The sequence below is a fragment of the Micromys minutus genome (assembly GCF_963924665.1).
Source record: "Micromys minutus genome assembly, chromosome: 10".
Lineage (NCBI taxonomy): Eukaryota > Metazoa > Chordata > Mammalia > Rodentia > Muridae > Micromys > Micromys minutus.
This window is the reverse complement of record NC_137979.1, coordinates 42,456,889-42,477,427: the sequence shown is the minus strand read 5'-3', so window position 1 is coordinate 42,477,427 and position 20,539 is coordinate 42,456,889. Positions and strand designations below refer to the sequence as shown.

General features: G+C 40.2%; 1 protein-coding gene across 2 annotated transcripts in view; it reads right to left on the bottom strand.

Moving 5' to 3' along the window:
- Positions 1-20,539, bottom strand: part of SPOP (speckle type BTB/POZ protein) — a 76,512-nt gene that overhangs the window by 1,339 nt on the left and 54,634 nt on the right. The window contains exons 3-9 of one of the 2 annotated variants that reach the window (XM_080923540.1): positions 20,144-20,265; positions 17,177-17,328; positions 16,946-17,073; positions 9,748-9,925; positions 6,508-6,563; positions 5,874-5,996; positions 1,236-1,378 (exon numbers count right to left, since the gene is read on the bottom strand). In XM_080923540.1, coding sequence (XP_080779666.1) covers positions 1,236-1,378; positions 5,874-5,996; positions 6,508-6,563; positions 9,748-9,925; positions 16,946-17,073; positions 17,177-17,328; positions 20,144-20,265 — 902 coding nt within the window. The remainder of the gene's footprint in view (positions 1-1,235; positions 1,379-5,873; positions 5,997-6,507; positions 6,564-9,747; positions 9,926-16,945; positions 17,074-17,176; positions 17,329-20,143; positions 20,266-20,539) is intronic. The other variant, XM_080923541.1, reaches the window with a different exon arrangement.

Genomic DNA, 20,539 nt, shown 5'->3' with positions numbered 1-20,539 from the left:
GTGTGCAAATGGACCAAACAGCTACCTAGACAGCCCACTTTTCCAGTGTGTGCTGTAGAAGGTGTTAATGCAATCAGCATGACCCAGACAGAACTCTTAACATGTATAAGAATGTGATCTTAGACAGTATGCAGACCAGTAGACTGGGTTGTGGTTCTTCTAATTCTGAAAACGTGGACTCTGAGGTACTGCGCTTTCAAAATGTGGGTTGTACATCAGACTTGATACTGCTGAAGATATTTATATTCATGGAGGCTAATAAAGAGGAGCAAGGGTTCTGACTCCCACCTGCTCTCGCCATTTACTAGTCTTGTTGACCACAAGGCACATCACAACAGCCAGGGCCTACTGAGGGTCAGAAAAGAGAAGGTAACACCCACCTTTTGCTCAATGGTTGTTACCTTCTAAAAAGTAACAAGCACCTACCTATCCAACATACAGTGCACCTTGAACAGATTTCATACTTACTGGTCCTTCCTTTCCTCTCTGTCTGTCTCAGGCTAACACCTTAGGGACAAACATGTAACTGTACCTAGAAAACATTATTTCCCCAGATTTGGGTATTTTCTGTGTTAAAAATCATTCACTGATCCTACCTGAACATCTTAGACTTGCTAACCCTGAGGCACTGTTTGTTATGAGGACTTTTTTTCCCTCCAGATTTTGCTCCCCATCACACAAGGGAGCATAAAGTGCATCCCAATGAGAAGGACTACACCTACAAGCTGTCCTAGCTCCTTCACAGTACTCTAGAAAGTACTCTGGTGAGCTCACCTGTCACTTGGAATTAAGTAACAGATATGGCAGGCTGTCTCCTTTTCAAAATAGTCTTTAACAATCAGTTAATGTGTACCCCTTCTCTTTCCCTGATCTCACCAGAGACTATAAAACACAGGTTACTAACTCACAAAACAGGAACCTCTATTATCCTGGAATCTATCTTGACTGTCAAAGTAAGGGGAAGCTACTTCATTTGGGGTACACAGCTTTTCTAGGTCAGCAAGCATCACTACTCAGTTCCAGCACTGTTTGGAAGTAAGGAGCTTCACATGTAGAACCTGATCCATACAAGCAAAACCATTTTCACACAGTTGAGCTGAATGAAAGATGAAAATTCTCTATTTATTACCAAAAGGTTAATGAAGCTGCTTGCTTACTTTACCTACTAATTCAGAGTCTTTCTTTCTTCTTTATCCCAACTATTCTGAAGGAGGAGAGACTTTGATGATACTCACTAGTTGATGAAATCCACTGCCTGAGTTTTCAGCTGATCTGCGCTGTGGAGGTCAGCCAGGATGAGAATCTCCGCAGCGTTCTCCACAGAGAGGTTACTGCAGAGGGCGTCTTCGCACATGACCTTCAAACGCTCCAGGGCGTACTAGAGGGAGACAAGCAGTGCTGTGGTCAGTGGTCAGAGCAGCAATGGCCCAGGACTGATGCCACAAGCATTTCCCATAGTTGTGCACTGGGAAACTAGGCATCTGAATACAATTACAGAGTGCAGGAAAAGTACCAACAGTCATAAACACAACCACACTCTGAAGGGCAGCTGCTTAAGCCTGAAGTGAAGAGAACTGAAATGTGGGTAACCTTGTCTATCAAATTCTTAAGTTTACCTATTACAAAATGACAACCAGAGCAGATTTACATCCCAACGCTCACTTATCACCTGCCTTTCCTACACAACCACCATCTACCCTGAGAGTGAAGCACTAGCCAGCTGCAAGCCAGCAGAGCATTCTATCATAGCTTCTGCAGTCCTACTGCTCACAGCTGAAGCACTGTTTTGTTGGGGTGGGGTTCCTGTCTGTCTGCCTGCCTTCCCTTTTTTTTTTTTTTTTTTAAAGACTTATTTTATTTATATGAGTACACCATTGCTGTCATCAGACACACCAGAAGAGAGCATCGGATTTGGTTGTGAGCCACCACCTGGGATTTGAACTCAGGACCTCTGGAAGAGCAGTCAGTGCTCTTAATGGCTGAGCCATCTCTCTAGCTCCTTTTTTTGTTTTTGTTTTTGTTTTTGAGGCAGGGTTTCTTTGTGTGTCCTGTCTGTCCCAGAACTCTCTCTGTAGCAGGCTGGTCTAGAACTCAGAGATGAGACTGCCTCTGCCTCCTGACTGTTGGGATTAAAGGCATGCACTACCTTTAATTTGCCACAGTTCTTTTCATTTTAATATTATCACTGGCAGAATACCCCAACTGACCTATCAAGCAAAGGGACCCCGTGGTTGTTGTCATCAATATCTCTGAAACATACTGTTCCTGAGCGAGGGTGAGCCAAGGGCTCAAGCCTTATTTTACTGGGGCTGAGGTTAAGATTGTGAGGGTAAAATAGAACAAAGCAGCGGATAACCTGGTTCCAATTTCAGTTTAAGCATTCCTATTTTCTAAATAAACAGCACCCACATTCTGGAAGCAGAAGGTCTAGATCGATGCTGGTGTGCGGATCCAGCTGATTAGGTCCGATGACCTTCAGCTACCTGCTCTTTACTATAGCATGAACTTCCAGAGGAATAAAGAAGGCCTGAAATAAAAGCATTTGCCTTGAGGTTTTCCAATCTCTCTCTATAGAGCTTCCACCTTCAGGGTCTCAGAATTCGATGACACAATGCCCCTCCAGGCTGAATCATGACAATCAAACCCCTACAATTTTATTATAAATTTCAGGCAAGAAGGCAAACCTGTTGGCACTGTGATCTCCTAGAGCAAAGAGGAGTTTTATTGGTTTTGGTGCCACTTTAATTTCTTATATTAAGTAACTGAAAAACAGTTTCCATGGAAAAGAGAAAATGGCACTAGACAAGCAAGCAGTGAAGGTGCTGGGAGGGGCTGAGTCCATGGCCGGCCTTTCTACAGCTGCAGGGATGTCCCTCTTACCTTTCTTTCCACATTCTTTTAAAAGGATTTCTGCTGTGAATAGCTCTGATCCCGCCTGCACAATTAGACAAAAGTAGCCACTCTTGTCTCTTGGGGGACAAAGTTTTTTTTCTTAATTATGCTTCTGAAAACCTTGCCTAATGGCAGTACTTACTTGGGAGATTGAAACTGTGTCTCCTAGGCCTGGCCAGCGTGTTTTGTTTTGTTTTTAGTCTAATTACACATGTCCCCAGGAGACTGGTAAGGCTCAGAAGAAGCTGTTTCAGCCTCCTGGGTAAATTCAAGATGTTTAGATCCTTTCAAGATTTTTCACTGTTTTCCTAAACTCACAGAGAGGTATAAAGGTAAAGCATGCTTCTCAATAGGCTTGGAGCAAAGGCTTCCTAGTGGGAAATTCTGAATGGAATTTGAAAATCACCCATTAGCTGCTGACACCCACTTCACTACCCTCCTACCTGCAAGATAAGGCTTCTCTGTGCTGCGTTAACTGTACTGGAACTGACTCTATAGATCAGGCTAGCCTCAAACTTACAGACTGCCTGTTTCTGCCTCCTGAGTGTTTGGATTAAAGGTGTTTGCTACCACCACCTGGCAACTTCTCATTCATAAATTTATAGCACTGTTGGATTCAACTGCTTTCTTTTTTAAAATCAGAAGGAAATGTGGTGCATTAAAAACTCCACTCTGGAGTGGCAATTCAGGCTGATTCCCTTGCTCCCTGAACTGATGAAAACCCAGACAAAAAGAAGTTTTAACTTTGGTTCTAAGGATGTAAAACTTTGATCCTCAGTATTTTGGTCTAAAATGTGAAGTTTACAGTACTCATCACCCTTATAGGACCTCAAAGATAAGAGAATACAGACCTGAGGTATATAAGCACAATGGCTACTTCACTGGATACTAGCAGCAGGTCAGACAGAACCACAGCTACTCTATAAAGCAGGCTAGCTCCAGGCTTGGGTACACATAGTTAACCCCTAGTACTCAGGAGCTAAGCAGGATTACTGTGAGATCAAAGCCAGCCTGGGCTACAGAGCAAGCCCCTGTCTCAGATAAAATGAGTGCTAATTTTACCCAGCTTAAACTTAATACTTTCTTATTGATTTAATGAAACTAAGTTTCTCCTAGTCAGAAATGAGTCTGATTGGAAGAGTGTGGCATTTTCATGTTGTTAACTATTAATCAAATCTTTTTAAAAAATAAATAGTTATTTAATGTATTTGAGTACACTGTAGCTGTCTTTAGACACACCAGAAGAGGGCATCAGATTCCACGACAGATGGTTGTGAGCCACCATGTGGTTGCTGGAAATTGAACTCAGGACCTCTGGAAGAGCAGTCAGTGCTCTTAACCGCTGAGCTATCTATCTCTCCAGCCCTTAATCAAGTTTTAAAAGGTAATAAGAATAGAGTTACTATCCCAATCTTCATCAAGAGAAAAAAATTGGGTCTATATGCTTTACCTTCAAAAATACTTCAAAATGCTGGTCAACACAGACAAAACCTGTTGTATGTCTAGGCACCATCCTCTGTCCTCAGGACTCCATTTTCCAGAACAAAACCTGGAGAGGCTCTGGTGTTCTTGGTTATAGGAACTTTTTCCTCAGAAAAGTACTAGAACTCAGACCACAACAGAAAGAGGCAGTTCTCCAAGCACAGTGTCTGCTTTCTCCTGAGATCTACTGCTAGCAGTAAGCAGTGACCTTTTAACTCATTTACATCAACTGCCTCTATCTAATATATAGGGAACACTTCTACAGGGCACATATCAATCATACTGTCCATCTCATAACTGGTACTGCAAAGGCCCCAGGACACGGGCACGCAGCCTCCAGGCTTTACAATGGAAGCCAGTTCCTGTTGTGTTCTCAGGTTCTCTAATCAGATGCGATTCTTGAGAAAAATGCTTCCAGGGTTAACTGAGTTGGAGACATGCTGTCTAGCAATACTTGCTTTCAGAAAACTCTCCATAAATCCAGTGTGGTGGCTCTCACTTTTAATCCCAGCCAGCACTTGGGAGGCAGAGGCAGGAGGATCTATCTATGTGAGTTAGAGGCTAGCCTGGTTTATAGAGTGAATTGTGAATTCTAGACAGCCAGAGCTACTCTGTCTCAAGGAGGAAGGAAGAAAGAAAACAAAACTTCTAGTACACAATTAGACGCTCTAACTTCTGAGGAATTCTGCAGTAAAACAGGAGCCAAGATGCAGATAAAGACACCCCCACCCTGTGCGTGTATGAGTGTGTGTGTGTGTGTGTGTGTGTGTGTGTGTGTGTGTTTCTAAGACAGGGTTTCTCTGTGTAGCCTTCACTGCCTTGGAACTAACTCTGTAGACCAGGCTGTCCTCCAACTCACAGAGATCTACCTGCCTCTGCTTCCTGAGTTCTGGGATTAAAGTGTGTGCTACCACCTGGCTCTTTTCTCTGTCAAAATTACATTTACTTGGGGTTCAGAAGATGGCCTAGTGATTAAGAACACTGGCTACTCTTCCAAAGTACCGGGCTCAATTTCAGGCACCCACATAACAGCTCAAATGCCAGGTGGTGATGGTGCACACCCTGAGGAGCAGAGGCAGGCAGACCTCTGAGTTCAAGGCCAGCCTGGTCTACAGTGAAAGTTCCAGAAAAGCCAGGGTTACACAGAGAAACCCTGTCACAAAATAAACCAAAAATTAAAATTAAAAAATCTCATCTATTTATTTAAATCTTGACAGGGTTAAATTTCAGATAGAACCAAAAAAAAAAGGGGGGGGGTGAATATCAAACATACCCTTCTTTTCCATAGTTAAGGTGACCCCGAGAGTTTACCATTTTGAGCAGGACACTTTTAGTACCAAAAGTTCCTACTGTGTTGGAACAATGTATAAGATTGTCGCCTAAGTTAAGATATATGTGTGCTCACTTCACCCACAATACTAACACATAAGCCCTTTCACAAAACTGAAGAGGTTACATTAAGGCCTGGTCTCAGGACTATTTCCCTGTTCTTATCTCACCTTATCAGCAGCTGCCAGCAAATCATCAGCCATTTTGTCAAGGTTCGGTGCCTTCCCCGTGTAGATGAAGCACATCATTTCCTTAAAAACTTCAGGTTCTACATCGTTAATTTCAACCCGATTCTATGCCAGAAAAGCCAAAAATGAGAATCATCCTAACAGAACAAAATTCCTAAACTATATTCATGATTTTAAGTTCTTGTGAGGAAAGAAGCTTGTATGAGTTAAACCTATAACCACGGATAGAAATTGCCTCCTCTCTTTCTTCCTCTCCCACTCCCGCCCCCACCCTCTACTGCTTACTGTAGTAATTTTCCTCCCATCACTGTACACTAACTACCTTTATTTTCTCAAACAGTAGCAAAACAACTAAATGTGTGATTTGTTTTTTTAAATCTCTGGACTTTCTAGTATCTTTAATTCAAATTATTCAGATGACCTGTTGAGCAAGTAAAAGTCCACGTCACCTGGGACATTTCAGATCACCTCTCTGCTCTCAGAAGGTGTCTGTTCAAGAAACTGTATTTTAATAACACAGCAAGAGAAAGATAATTAGGAAAATAAGTCTTCAGACTGGAAAAGGTCTGACTTTAATCGCTGAATTAAAAAGATGCCTGTGGATCCTGGTACACACCTTTTTGCTCTCCTCCATTTCATGTTCAAACATGGCACTGAAAACTGGAGACCGAGCTACAACATGAGAGGGGAACAATGAGGTTATCACATGGGAACTGCTCCATTACTCCAGTAACAATGAAGATCTTCCTGTCCCACTCCCAAGGAAATGCTCTCAACTCAAATCATAGCAGAATTATAAAACATATGCTTTCAAAACATTTCATTGGCTCTATTTTAATCATCTATATTTTATAGAAATTATTTATCTGTGTACGACAAAGATGAACTACTTGTATAGACTTGAAATTCCAATGGAAGGAAGGTATTTAGAATACCTAAGGGCATTCTAAAACCTGAATGTTTGGCTAGAACAAGAGCACCTCTATAGAGACCACATAGTGAGAAGGTTAAAAGCTGAGCTCAATGGCACGTGCTAGCTTGGTGATGAACATTTTTGGTAAATTGTCTCGTCCTTCAGCTATGTGTTCTCAATGAGGTTGGTATTATCCCCAAAAGGCTGTAGAAGCCTTAGATTAACTATAATGTTTTATGGCCCTTCAAAGCTCCCTCTATTTGGTAAAAACATCTTCCTTAGCATTTAATTCATTTCATTATGGAGAACTCAGTTTTTCCCTTTAGAAATGGGAATGAAGGAAAAACAAAACAAAACAACAACCAAGAAACAGAGTCCATGTACATTCTATGAATACCCATGAAAATCACACACACTTTACTTTCAACCATAAAAAGTAATAAAATGACTAAGAACTCAAACATTTTCATGTTGCTGAGTAAATCAGGGGTTGGGGTCACAGTTGACACTCCCAGACCAGTACATGGAGTGGAAGGGCAGATGAAGAGAGCAAGAAAGTGGAAGAGACCTATAGTTTTTGTCAGAAAGAACTAATGTGAGCCCTGTCATTTTCTAACCATTTTCTTGGGAGAATCATTTAACCCTCTGAGCTCCCCCTTTTAATTTTATAAATTAACTAGGCATAGTAGTGTATACCTGTAAGGCAGGAAAATTCTGCACATGAGGTCAGCCTGGGTTATATAGCAGAGATTTCTCCCCACTTTTTCAGATTTCAAATGTGAACCTCGTTATTTTAATCAATTTCAGAAGGTTATCTCTATGTTCTTATCTCAGAAGAGTTACAGGCTATATGGTGCATACAAGCTGGTACTTCAATACTGGGGGGCAGGGTGCACAGCAGCAGGGCTTAGAAAGTCATCAGTAGACAGACTGCAGCCGATGTAATGGGAACCAAATCACCAGAGGGAACACTGAAGCAGACCTTTAGGGCTGGCTGATGTCTGAAGGAACGGGTGAAGGAGAGGGAGAAAAGCCACACAGTAGAAATAGCTGGATCAAGCAGGAGATACAGCTCAGAGATGGAGTGCTTACCAAGCATACATGGGGCCAAGGGTTCGATTTTCTGAGCCATAAAGGGAAAGAACAAGATAGTTGAAGAACCAGGAGAAAACTGGAGCATGGAGTCAACTAGCACATGATTGAGCCTCTCAAACTTAGAAGCTAGCAGGTCATTCATCTAACTTTGGAAAATTGCTTTTCTGGCAAGGAGGTGAACTGAGGACATTGTGGGGAAAGGAAGTAGAAGGTGAATGTGGGGAGTATGTGGGGAGAAAGGGAGCACATACACTGAGAGAATGAGGTTTCTGGGAAGGCAGGACAAGTTCAGAGGCAGAAGTATTCAAAATAATCAATTCTGAAAGTGAGAAGTTAGGTGACAGAACAGTAAGCATCAAAGGTGTTCCTACAAAAGGGCCTCTGAGAAGGCAAGGGCATCCTTTAGTAGTTGGAGGAGGTTAGACGGGAAAGGTTGAAGACTGAAATATCTACTGTTGGGGGAAAAAAAGGAAGCTGACTACATCTACAGACAGACAGGTGGGGTAGGTAGGAGGGCTGAGGAGATGGTTTAGTGTATAAAGTGTTGTTGTACAAGCATGAGGACCTCTTTTCGGATCCTTGGCATTCACTTAAAAACCAGGTATGTATCAGTAACTCCAGCACTGAGTGAGGACATTGGAGAGACACAAGTGGATCCCTGGACCTCACTGGCGAGTCAGTCCAGTAAAAACAGTGAGCTTTATGTCACTGAGACCCTATATCAAAAAGTAAGGTAGGGAGTCACAAAAAAAAGACATTCAACCTCTGGCCTCTGCACATACACACAAAGTACATGTGCTTGCATAGACATGCACAAATACATGCTTGTACCACACACACAAGAAACAGACATTAAAAGGGAGAAGGGGTTGGCGGAAGTAAGCATGTTGAGGTATATATTAGCCTAAGTTATATAGGTAGATAGTAGCCTAAGTTACTCATTTCCTTCAGCACTGACAACAATACCTAGCAGAGGCAGAGAATGAAAAGTTGTCATATGAGACAGGGTGAGCTCATCTCAAGTGTGTACTTTAGAATGATGGAGCTGAGACAGCTCAGCAGAGGAGTGTTGGGAAAACATTTGTTACCTGAGTCACTTGATACTAGGACATGCTCTGTGGTCTGCAAAGCAGTGTGTGTCTACGGCCCCACTTTTCTATAAGGTGAAATGAGCCCTCTCTCAGTTCTTCCTTGGGGCGAGTCATTCTGGTTTTAAAGATCAAGAACCTGACAGAACAAGAGCTGATCCTCAGTAGCATAGTCCCATTCTTCTTGTATGTTTATAGTGAAGGGACAGCCTAACCATTTGAGAGGCCTATATCTCAGTCTGACAGTACTTAGTCCCTAGAACAGAATCCTCTCTATCACATCCAAAGCCCATCTAGGAGCTATTACTTGCTCCTAGGTATTCCAAGAGCTACTTTCCCAGTGCAAAGAGATGTAGAACCTTTGTATGACCACCATTTATACTTTTAAAATAGTACCCAAGTCTACTTGAGACAAACCAGAAATGCATTTTTATGAAGAATAGCACTTTTGGTTATGAGACCTGTCTTTAGAATACAAGATACAGTTCAGGTACAGCGGCATATATCTATTACTCCAGCAGTGGGGGCTGGAAGTGGGGTGGGGGCTGAGGATTGAAGTTTGAAGACAGTCTGGGCTAACAGTAAATTCTAGGTCCGCCTAAGCTATAAAGTGAGATCCTATCTCAAAACACCAAAATGAAAATGAATTTAAAAAATGTATTTAGGTGCAGAGTTCAAAAGTTGAAGTTGTTCCAAAAGGCAATTTGGTAGCCACTATTTTTCCTATCGAATCAAAAGTGAGTCATGAATCAGCACAAACCTGCTAAGATGGCCTTGTGAGCCTGGAACTCCTGGCCAGCCACACACAGGCAGCAGTCTGTGAACCGGGAATTCTCCCACAGCCCTCCTAACTCATCTGCCAACCGGCATTCCGGAACCTTTACCATGTTCATAGTGTTCTGCCCAGAAATATTGACAGAGTCTTGTACCACACTCACCTGTGAAATACAAAGAGAAAGAAAAAAAGCTTGTGTTAGCAGCAGGTGGAGAATTTCTACCTTAGTGCTATAGATATTTCTTTCTTTTTTTTTTTTTTTTTTTTTTTTGCCATATTTTCTTGAAATTACTTCTACAAATCAAGACTTACTCCTTTGGCTCAATTGTTTCCCTGTTTATTATAAACACACCTCTTTCATACTACATCTTAGGACAATGACAGCCTCACAGAATAAATTCTCCTACAGTTTTTAATAAGTCCCATCTCCTTGCAAACCCAAGCACAGCCCGAGGAGAAACTGACAAGAACAAATGCTAAATTTCAAGTATTCCCCTTATCCCACCTTAAAAGAAAGCTTACACATATAGAAGTCACCATATAAAACTCTCAAAAAACAAAACAAAATAAACAAAAAAACCCTAGTAACTTAACTCCAAAACCATTTCACTTACTTTAGTTTGGTCAGAAAACACAGATAAAGTATAGTTTCTATAGAGTTAGGTAAGTAACTGACATTTCTCAAAGGTGTTTGATTAATGATCATGATGACCCAATTCCCATAAGGACTGAGCCAGAGAGGCCTTCCAGTAGGGATAACTAGGTGAGTATGCCACAAGTTTTACACCTGAACTCCGTCATCTGGGACAATGATAGTCCAGATGACTAACTTCAGTTTACACATGCATTTATAGCCCTGGAACAGAATGACAGTGCCGATTGTATGAAAAGCCCCAACTTCCCACTCTGGCTTCAGTAGCATATTTCAACTAGTTGAATTAATTCAACCTAGATAGAAACCAAGCTAAAGTTATAGATGAGTTTGTGAAAGTCAGATGTTAGGATAACAATTACAAGGATTTAGAAACCACATTAACATAAAATATGCTGCTAGCCATTAAACAAAAAAAATAAGCAGCCACGTACCAAACAACACTGTTTTCTCTCCTACAATCACACATCATGTTAGAAAAGTTAAGTCTAAGCAGAACTCAAGCCCTGATATTCAACTCCCTGATCTTCTGCTAAGAGTCTGATGAGAAAGACAGTTTAGGAACATCCTTGATAACCCAGATTTCTTTTGACCTTCATGATGCAAGTCATCTTTTAGCTGCAGTCATAAACCCAGAGGCAAAGTCAACGCTTGATCCGAATGACCTATAATACCTTCTTGGAAGAGTGAGATATTTACTTCCAGGTCAAGAAACTTACTCATTTCTTTAAAACAAGCTGTTATGATCTTGCACAAGGAGGGAGTCAAGTTAATCAATTATGAATATGCTCAGCATTAGAGCACATTTATGACAGATAATTTATAACAATATTTTAATAACCCAGAACCCAGCACAAACCACCCCACAGAGATCCTCTTTTATTCTTTGTAAGATTTCTAATTTGGTTCAATCATTTTCTCATATTAGCACACTCATTTCTTTGATATAATATTAACACTAAAAGTGAAAGTTGTCTGTTCCCAGTTATAGTTCTAAATACTGATTTAAAAAAAAAAAAAAAAGGAAAAGACCAATTAAATCCAACTTCCTCATAGGGAAAGGCATGAATCCCCAGGGATAGCCAATGAAGGGAATAGAGAAAGCTTTTGGCACTATGTTTCTAGTTTGAATTAAACCAGGCTGACAGGAGCCCAAAATCATTAACACTTAATAGCAATTGAGTAGACTGGGTAAAATGAATTGGCAAAGGCTAGGCTGGGTTTCAAATGAACTATGGTTACCAGTGGACCTTCTGCTGGCTAGATACATGCTTGGTAATGAGTGGGGCCCAAAGTCTATGACACCTCTCAGGAGGGCAATTCTTCTCTCTGGACACAGACAGGAACACAGCAGGAAGGAGAATGTACCTTTACCGTCTGAGCCAGGCTTGTTCTGTAGATATATGGATGCTTGGATTCTCTAGAGCTCTAAATGTCTGGCACCTCTTACCAACATTAAATTCGCTTAATTAAAAATAAATTTTAAATGGCACTCACAAATGAGTCTTCAGAGCCCAAACTTTTAACTTAGAGAGGGATTGTTTTCCTCTGCAAATGATGATGCTAAAATGAGACAATTTTGAGAAAAACGAAAGATGTTTTTATGCCTATAAAGTTGACTATGGAGACTCATTCAGAACTGCAGCTGTGAGGATGACGTGACTGTGACATTTATGTTGTCTTATAAATGAATACATGAAAATGTCTCAGGAAGGCTATATAATCTCCCAAGTTTCAACTTTTTTTAAAAAAGATTTATTTATTATTTTATGTATATGAACACACTGTAGCTGTCTTCAGACACATCAGAAGAGGGCATCAGATCCCATTACAGATGGTTGTGAGCCACCATGTGGTTGCTGGGAATTGAACTCAGGATCTCTGAAAGAGCAGTCGGTGCTCTTAACCACTGAGCCATCTCTCTAGCCCAAGCTTCAACTTCTTAAGGAGGGGCTCACTCTTTTAAAGATTGATTGATTGACTGATTGGTTTATTACATAGTATTCTGCCTGCATATATGACTGTAAGCCAGAAGAGGGCACCGGATCTCATTATAAATGGTTATGAAACCATGTGATTACTGGGAATTGAACTCAAGACCTCTGGAAGAGCGGTCAGTGCTCTTAACCACTGAGCTATCTCTCCAGCCCCAAGGGTCTCACTTTTAAAGTCTACTTCTCTTTCCCGCATCCCCTCTGGTTTTTCAAGACAAAGTTTCTCTGTGAAGCCCTGGCTGTCTTGAAACTTACTCTGTAGATCAGATTCAGAGAATCTGCCTATGTTTTCAGAGTATGGGATTAAAGGCATGGCTCATCATGCCTGGCTTCAACTTCTCTTTTGTAAAAAAAAATTTTTTTTAAATAAAAACTGTTAAAGGAAATTTCATGAATGACTAAGGGCTATCAAGTATTGTATATTCATCAACATAAGAGGGAAATCCATAGAAACATTCAGTACCTATTAACAACTAAGGACTGCCAAATCTTATACACTCATCTCCATAAAAAGGAAAATTCATGAAAAATACTTTAGTAATTATATAGTAATTAAAAATTGAAAGAATGGGGGCTGGAGAGATGGCTCAGAGGGTAAGAGCACTGACTGCTCTTCCAGAGGTCCTGAGTTTAATTCCCAGCAACCACATGGTGGCTCACAACCATCTGTAATGAAATCTGATGCCTTCTTCTGGTGTATCTGAAGATAGCTGTAGTGTACTTATCTATAATAACTAGATAAATAAATATTAAAAAATTTTTAAATATTTTAAAAATTGAAAATATATGTTAACACCACACACTATTTATAGTGTAGCAGGCCATTCGAAACAACACTAGTGACAACCTGAATGTCCATTAGCAAGAGAACAAATAGGACAACCATAAAACACTTTCCCCTGCACTAAAAATAATCTGTGGTTACATACAAAGTATACATCTTAGAAACAATGTTATATATAGAAAAAAAGCAAGTCCTAAATTACAATAGTCCATGTCTTAGAAGTTTTAAAAAGCTCAAAACCAAATAAATGTGAAGAATGTGTTGTTCAGGGGACAGCACACATAGGTTATCTCCAAGTATGGCTGTGTGTGTTTACTATAAACATAGTTTATAACTACAAAGATGCTGCACATTGAGCTAATATCTTTGTAAGTCAAGAACAAACTGGCTGTTTCATGTAGTATAACTAATACATACCAGCATTCACTAATAAAAAGGAAAAAAAGGGAAGAGACATATTTATTTAAAATTAAGTAAAAATACATATTCTCAGGCAACCAAAAGAATATTCTATGCATGAAGAGGAAATTATGTTTTAGAAGCATAAGCTCATGTCTGGATATTTTATAAGTTGTATTTCATATGGTGTTTCTTATTTTCATTTTAACTACTACCTTACAAAGATAGCTCTTTCATCTTCATAGACAATAAAGGGGAAATGCATGCAACTTCATTGTTAACAAGTATTTGTTCTTAATATAAGTAACTAGAAAGGGTTAACAGAAACTAAAAATTTTCACAAAGATTTTTCTACAGCCCAAATAATTAAGGAGGAAATTAAAAATATAATTTAAACATGCTTTTTATGTTTCCCCCCTTTCATTACCAAAGTGAATATGCTCTGTTAAGAAGGCTTGGGAGAGCCCTTGCTCTCTAGAGTGAATTCATTCAGCTCCACTGAGTACAGCGCAGCAGATAGGAGGTGGGAAATGGAGGGCTGACATGGCCTTGACATTAATTTGCTGTACAACATTAGGAAAAATTACCTGACCTCCCGAGGCACCACTTTCTCTCTGTATAACAAGAAATGACGAAAACAGATCTGAGTTCTAAAGGGATGATTCAAGATATGCTTAGAAATCACTTCTAAGTATGTTAATTAAACAAAATCAATTTGGAAGGATCGCCATATTTCCTAATAGACAAAAACCATGGAGATCTAAAAGTGAACCATGTGTGGCACATTACAATAAGACCACCCACCTGGTATGTGCGCTTTACAGTCTAATTTAAGCATTCAGTAGCAGTAATACCACTGAGATAAAGGCCAAATGTGCACATGTGTGGTTCTCAGTCTTTAACTCTAGGATTCTCTTATGACTGCTGGGTGCGCCAAGAATCCTGGAAGCAGCTGCACTTACTGCATGTCAGGATAGCACAGAAGTATCTGGGCACAGTCTGAGGGAGCACTGCAGCACAGTGAGTACTTGCAACTTAATTTCCATGTGGATATTCTTTCATAAAAACCTCTAAATAATTAGAAAATAGTTAAAATAGAAAATAAAATATATACATGAATTAAAATAAACTTGCTTATAAATATTCCCTGATATAGGGGAAAACAGGTCAAAGGAACAGGACTTAAATGGAAAACGGTTTAGCTGTGAAAAGTGCTAACAACTTGGATGGATTGCAGACATTCTAAAAACCCACACATCCAATACACACCCCCACGCAACCGTCTTGCAGTGTTGAATGCTACTAAGTCCACAGAGAGCCTTGGAACGGGAATGAGTCTCACTAGGCATAAGACCAAGTACGAGAAGCAACACTCGGCACCTGTGGCCAACTGGGAAGTGTGAGCGGAACAGATGGCACACCTGGTTCTGTGGCGAGAAACCACGGCATCAGCAGAACTCAGCAGACGTTTCCCTGTTCAACATCTCCTCATCTCCAATGTGTCATCGCACTTCCCTTCTAAGTCAGTAAGGCAAATCTAAACTTAACCACAGGATTTCTCCTAAGAGAATTTCATATGGGGAAGTGAAGAGAGAATGCTGGAACTCAGCCTCAGACCTAACCATAGGATAAGAGTAACTAAGTAAGGGCAGGCCAAATAGTTTCCAAGTCACGATGACAATCCAGGGGTTGGAGCAGCTGGAACAGTGTGGGGAAAGAGGAAGAAGCACACGAGAAGAGCATGCACCCACCCCAGACCTGAAAATGCTACAATATAAGTTGCAGCATTGCCTAAAATGCCAGATGTAATATTTAGAGAAGATTCACTTCAGAGAAGCTTGAAGACTAGCTTTCATTTCCAATAGAATTAGAATTATCCACTATCTTAAAGCTTTTCTTGAAACACAAGTCTTCAGCACTCTGGAGGCTAAGCAGGAAGATAGGAGTGAGCTTGAGTTCATCCTGGGCTACAGAGAAACGCCTTCCAACAAACAAACAAAAAACAGAGAAAAACCCCACAAATCTCTAAGATAGGCAACAGGCAAAGATTGAAACTGATGCTGTTAACACAACAACTAACCTCAAACAAAGCCATATAATTATTCTCATTGTTCTACTGAGATAAGTGTGTGACTTGCAGCTAATAAGACTAACATGAAACTCACATTTCAAGTCTGTTAAACAGAAACAACTGCCACATTTCATATACTTATAGATGATGATACTCTACCATTTCATTCAGTTTCTCTGCAACTAGAATGGAGAGAAGAATGGCTGTTGTGCAAACTAAACTTTACCTTTCCAGCGTGCAAAGCTTTCTACCGTTGGTATTTGTCACCATCCACAAGCTGTTACTTCCGGCCATGCTTCTTTCACTAAAGGGCAAGATTCCTAAGGGACAGGTTCCTGGACTACACAGGTGTGATATGCCTTTAGAAAGGTCATTAACTCACAATGCAAGTCTATTACTTCATGAGCTAGCTGGCAGTTGGGACTCTGCCTCCTGAAAGTACAATGGCTATTTGCTTCGCTCTCAGGAAGCAGTTCCCTGCCTGTGAGATTCACAGGGAACTAATATTCTAGTTTACGGGATAGAACTTTTACTTACTTACTCAAATTGCATTTCTAATTGTATGGAAAATGGCATAAAATGACTCACTGCAATATTCAGTACCTATACTAAAAATCCCCCTTCAATTACATCTTGGGTCAAGGAATTTTTCTAAGCTTCTCCAAAGGTTCTTAGGCCTCTGGTGAGAGAGACCTTTCAATCTGACAACAGCTAACTCTCCCCTCTAAGTTTCAAGTTTCTACAGCTTTCACCCTAGAAAATGTGGCCATTCACTTTCCAATTTTGTAGTGACTCCAGCAAAATACATGTACACTCAACTCCTGCAAAGAGCCACCTAGTCCAAAGAGCAAAAAAGGAGAAGTAATAGTTAAACACACCTAAACTTGCCACTTAAGAAGGAACCAGGAAGTTTAAGCAACAGATACACAAATTTAGTTGCAGTTGCTGGCCACTGCTCAGCTTGAAGTGTCAGACCTACCAAATACTATGTGAAAAAACTCACAGTTAAACAACAACAGCAAAAAGTTAGGATCCTGACTCAAGCAACTCAAAACTGACAGATACAATCTTTGTTCTTACGAACAGTAACAAGTGGAGAGCTCAGGTGCCCAGCAACCCTGAAATCATAAGGCAGTTCAATCAGTCACATAAATAACATTTGTACAGAACCACTCCCCTTGGGAATTTTTCTCATTCCACATCCTTGACACAATACAATTAAGTCTACCAATACACATCAGGTCAGGGAATTGCCAGTCTCAAAGCAGGGCAAAAGGACTCACCTCGCAGAAGAGGGTGAGCTTGTCATCAGGGAGAAGCCCATTGGCCTCGTCCAAGAGAAAATCTCTACGGATGAATTTTTTGAATCCCCAGTCTTTGCCTTGCACGAACCTATAAGCTCGCTGACTCTCTGGGATAGAAAAGAGAGTCATATTTAGTTACACATAGACCAGCCCAAATCCACAACATTATCAGTGTATGATGGGACTGATATTAAAGCAGAGAACATTTACCCATAGCTTTGGTTTCTTCTCCCTTGGCATTCAGGATGGAGAACTTGAACTTTGCCCGAACTTCACTCTTTGGACAGCTGACCAACAACAGGTAAAGCGATAGGTAATCTTTGCTTTCTTCATCTAGCCCTTTCGGGTTTACTCGCAAACACCTGCTCATCACAGAAAGAAATGTGCATCAAAAGAACCCTTGTGGCTCCTGCAGCCTAGCATCAACATCAGAATCCAGAGAAGATTTGTTTCTGTTGATGCTGTTGTTAGGTTTTGCTTTTTTAAACTCTAAGCCCCTCACCAAGAGACTGACTCAATAGAAACTTGAAAACAACTTTTCTACTCTATTTTGTATCAACTTTTTAAAAAACAGACAAGAATCAAGGAGCATTCAAATCCCTTACATCTCTGCCATTTCTTTATCATTAGCCTGTCTCACCCTAAAATATTTAGAGTATTTCAGACTAGTTTGTTTTTCATTTTTCAACTCAGAAAAGATAGCCTTTAGTTTTTTTATGGAAAAATAATTTTTTTTTTTTAAAATTCAAGAGCCTCTTGGTAACACTATGGGAGAAATATATTCTGGAGAAGTATGCACATAATACATACTCTTTGTTTTTCAAGGCAAGGGTTTCTCTGCATAAATAACTTTGGCTCTCCTAGGACTCCTGTGTACAAGCTGGCCTTGAACTCATAAAGATCTGCTTACTTCTGCTTCCAGAGAGAGAGAAGAGAGAGAGAGAGAGAGAGAGAGAGAGAGAGAGAGAGAGAGAGAGAGAGAGAAAGAAAGAACCCTCCAGAGTTGAAGTCAGGGAGTTATAAGCCATCCAATGTGTGTGCGAGGAACTAAACTCAGATCCTCTGCAAACCAGCAAGTCTTCTTACCTGCTGAGCCATAGCTCTCACCTCAGCAAATATATTTTAAGATTTAAAATAACAGGCATTGTGGAAGAAGCACAGATAAAAGTAAAACTTATTCTACAGGGGACTGTTCCAAGCTTGGCTTCTAAATAAGAGTTTGAGATGCCAATCTGTTAAGGTTGATTCAAAACAGAATTTAGACACAGAACTTAATGGGTTCAGCTGAGTTAAGTTGTAAATGTCATTAGCTGAAATGAATGCAGTTCAGACACTGCTTTGCCACCATAGGACACAGTCACGTGTATCTTCAGGCCTTGCCAAGGTTGTGTCACCTCTCTCAAACAGGTGGTCTAATCCACTGCCTCTCTAGGGAGTACAGATGCTATATATATCACTGTGCAAGATGCTAGAGAGATTTAAATATATGCCTAGAACAAACATTTCGCTCAGTACATAGTCTGTTACTTAATGTACAAAGTCAACAAATATTAAATTAATAAGTTTTTCAGTGGGTTGTCAGAGATCAAAGTGGTAGTTCAGAGACAAAATGTTTTGATCTTTGCTGGGAACATATGGTTGTAGCCTTAACCACCTGCTCCTATAACTCAAGATGATGCTGGGTTTAGAAGGCATTAATCCTCACTCCCAGATCATACTCACCTGGCAACAGACACTAGTTCAGGGATCCCAGACATAACCTATTTAGTGCATGAATGACACACACTTGACTACACAGCTGATTCAGAGAAAGCTCACAGATTGGTAACGTGGGGTAGATATACTTGTTACTTCAAGCATAGGGAAGCTACATTTAAGACATTTAATATCATAAAAATGAGATCTGCAATGTAATAATGTCTCTCCTGGAAGAAGTTTATCTCCACTCTGCCAGTTACAAAGCCAAAAAAATCTGCTGTATTGCTTAAAAGTAAGCTATTATTATTATTTGAGACAAGATCTTATATGGTCCAGGCTGGCCTCAAACTCCCTATATAGTAAGGGTGACCTTGAATCATTGCCCTGTTCTCCTTTTTGAGAAAAAAGTCTCATAATGTAACCCTGGCTACCCTGGAACTTGCTATATAGACCAGGCTGTCCTTGAATCCAGAGATCCACTAGTTCCCTACCAAGTCTACCTCTCCAGTGTGAGGATTAAAGACATGTGCCAGTATGCCCAGCCTACCCTTGAACTCATGAGAGGTCTGCCTCTGAGCGATGGGATTTCATGTATCTGCCACCACACCCTATTTATGAGTTCTGGGGATAGAGTCTAAGTTTTTATATTCTGTGCAGAAAACTTAAAAGTCAATATTTTAAGTTAAAAAAAAAAACAACTTAGATGTATTGCCAGACGTGATGACATACACCTTTAAATCTCAGCACTCAGGAAACAGAGGCAGGTGGATCTTTGTGAATTCAAAGTCAGTCTGGTCTACATGGTGAGTTTCAGGCCAGCCAACACTATAGTGAGACCACATCTCAAAACAAACAAAGTCAGAAAAATTAGACTTTTTGTTTTTCCTGAAAAAAAAAAAAAAACAAACAAACAAACCAGAAAATCTGATGGTAGCAGGCCCTTCTCCATACATGACTCTGGTTTGCTAGAGCAGGATGGCTACCAGTCCTTCATATACTTACGGCAGTGCCAAGAACTCATACATGCTAGGTGAGCACTCTGCTGCTGAGCTACATGTCCAGCCCTTTAACAGTCCTTTAAAAAATTTAAATTATAGTTATTAATTCTTTTGTGTGTCCACAAGTGTATCCATAAGTGCCATGGCAGTGGAGGTCAAAGGACAACTTACAGAAAACAGTTCTTTTCCTTGCACGATGTGGGCCCCAGGGATCAATTTCGGATCTTCAGGTAACACCAGCCCTCTTTATTCATTTACGTTATCCTATACAACTTGAGTTTGATAAATTATACTAAACTCATTAAATCATTTCAACCATTTGTTTGTGAGTACCTACCGTATCTGCAACTATTCTAGGCAATGGGAATAAGAAAGTAAGGTCCCTGTCTTTAAGAAATTACATTCTGTCCATATCCTATTAAAACTAAGCAAAACGGGTAACTTATAGAAAAAGTTTACAACCAGAGGTGTTCTTCCTCACCATTTCAGTTTATCATTGGCTCCTGATGAAAAAGTTGAACTTTTTATGACTTCTCCCATTTCCTCCCGGCAAAAACTAAAGTTATTGATGGTCCACATGTAGGAGAACTTCACTACCTTGATCTGTTGATAAAAAATTAGGAAGGAATTAAATAGAATGTGGGAAACCTGGGAAAAACAGGCTGAAAATCAGACAAACATCCTTCCCTTATCCCTACAAGAAGACATCAGTTCATTAAAAGAAATTAAATAAATCTCAGTGACCTTTTTTTTTTTTTTTTTTTAAACTTTTTCAACTTCTGAAAACACTAGCTGGAAGTGAAAAAAAATCCCAGTCACATAGAGAACAACAACTCTAAAAACAAACATGGACAGGGTAGGGGAAGTCTAAAATTCT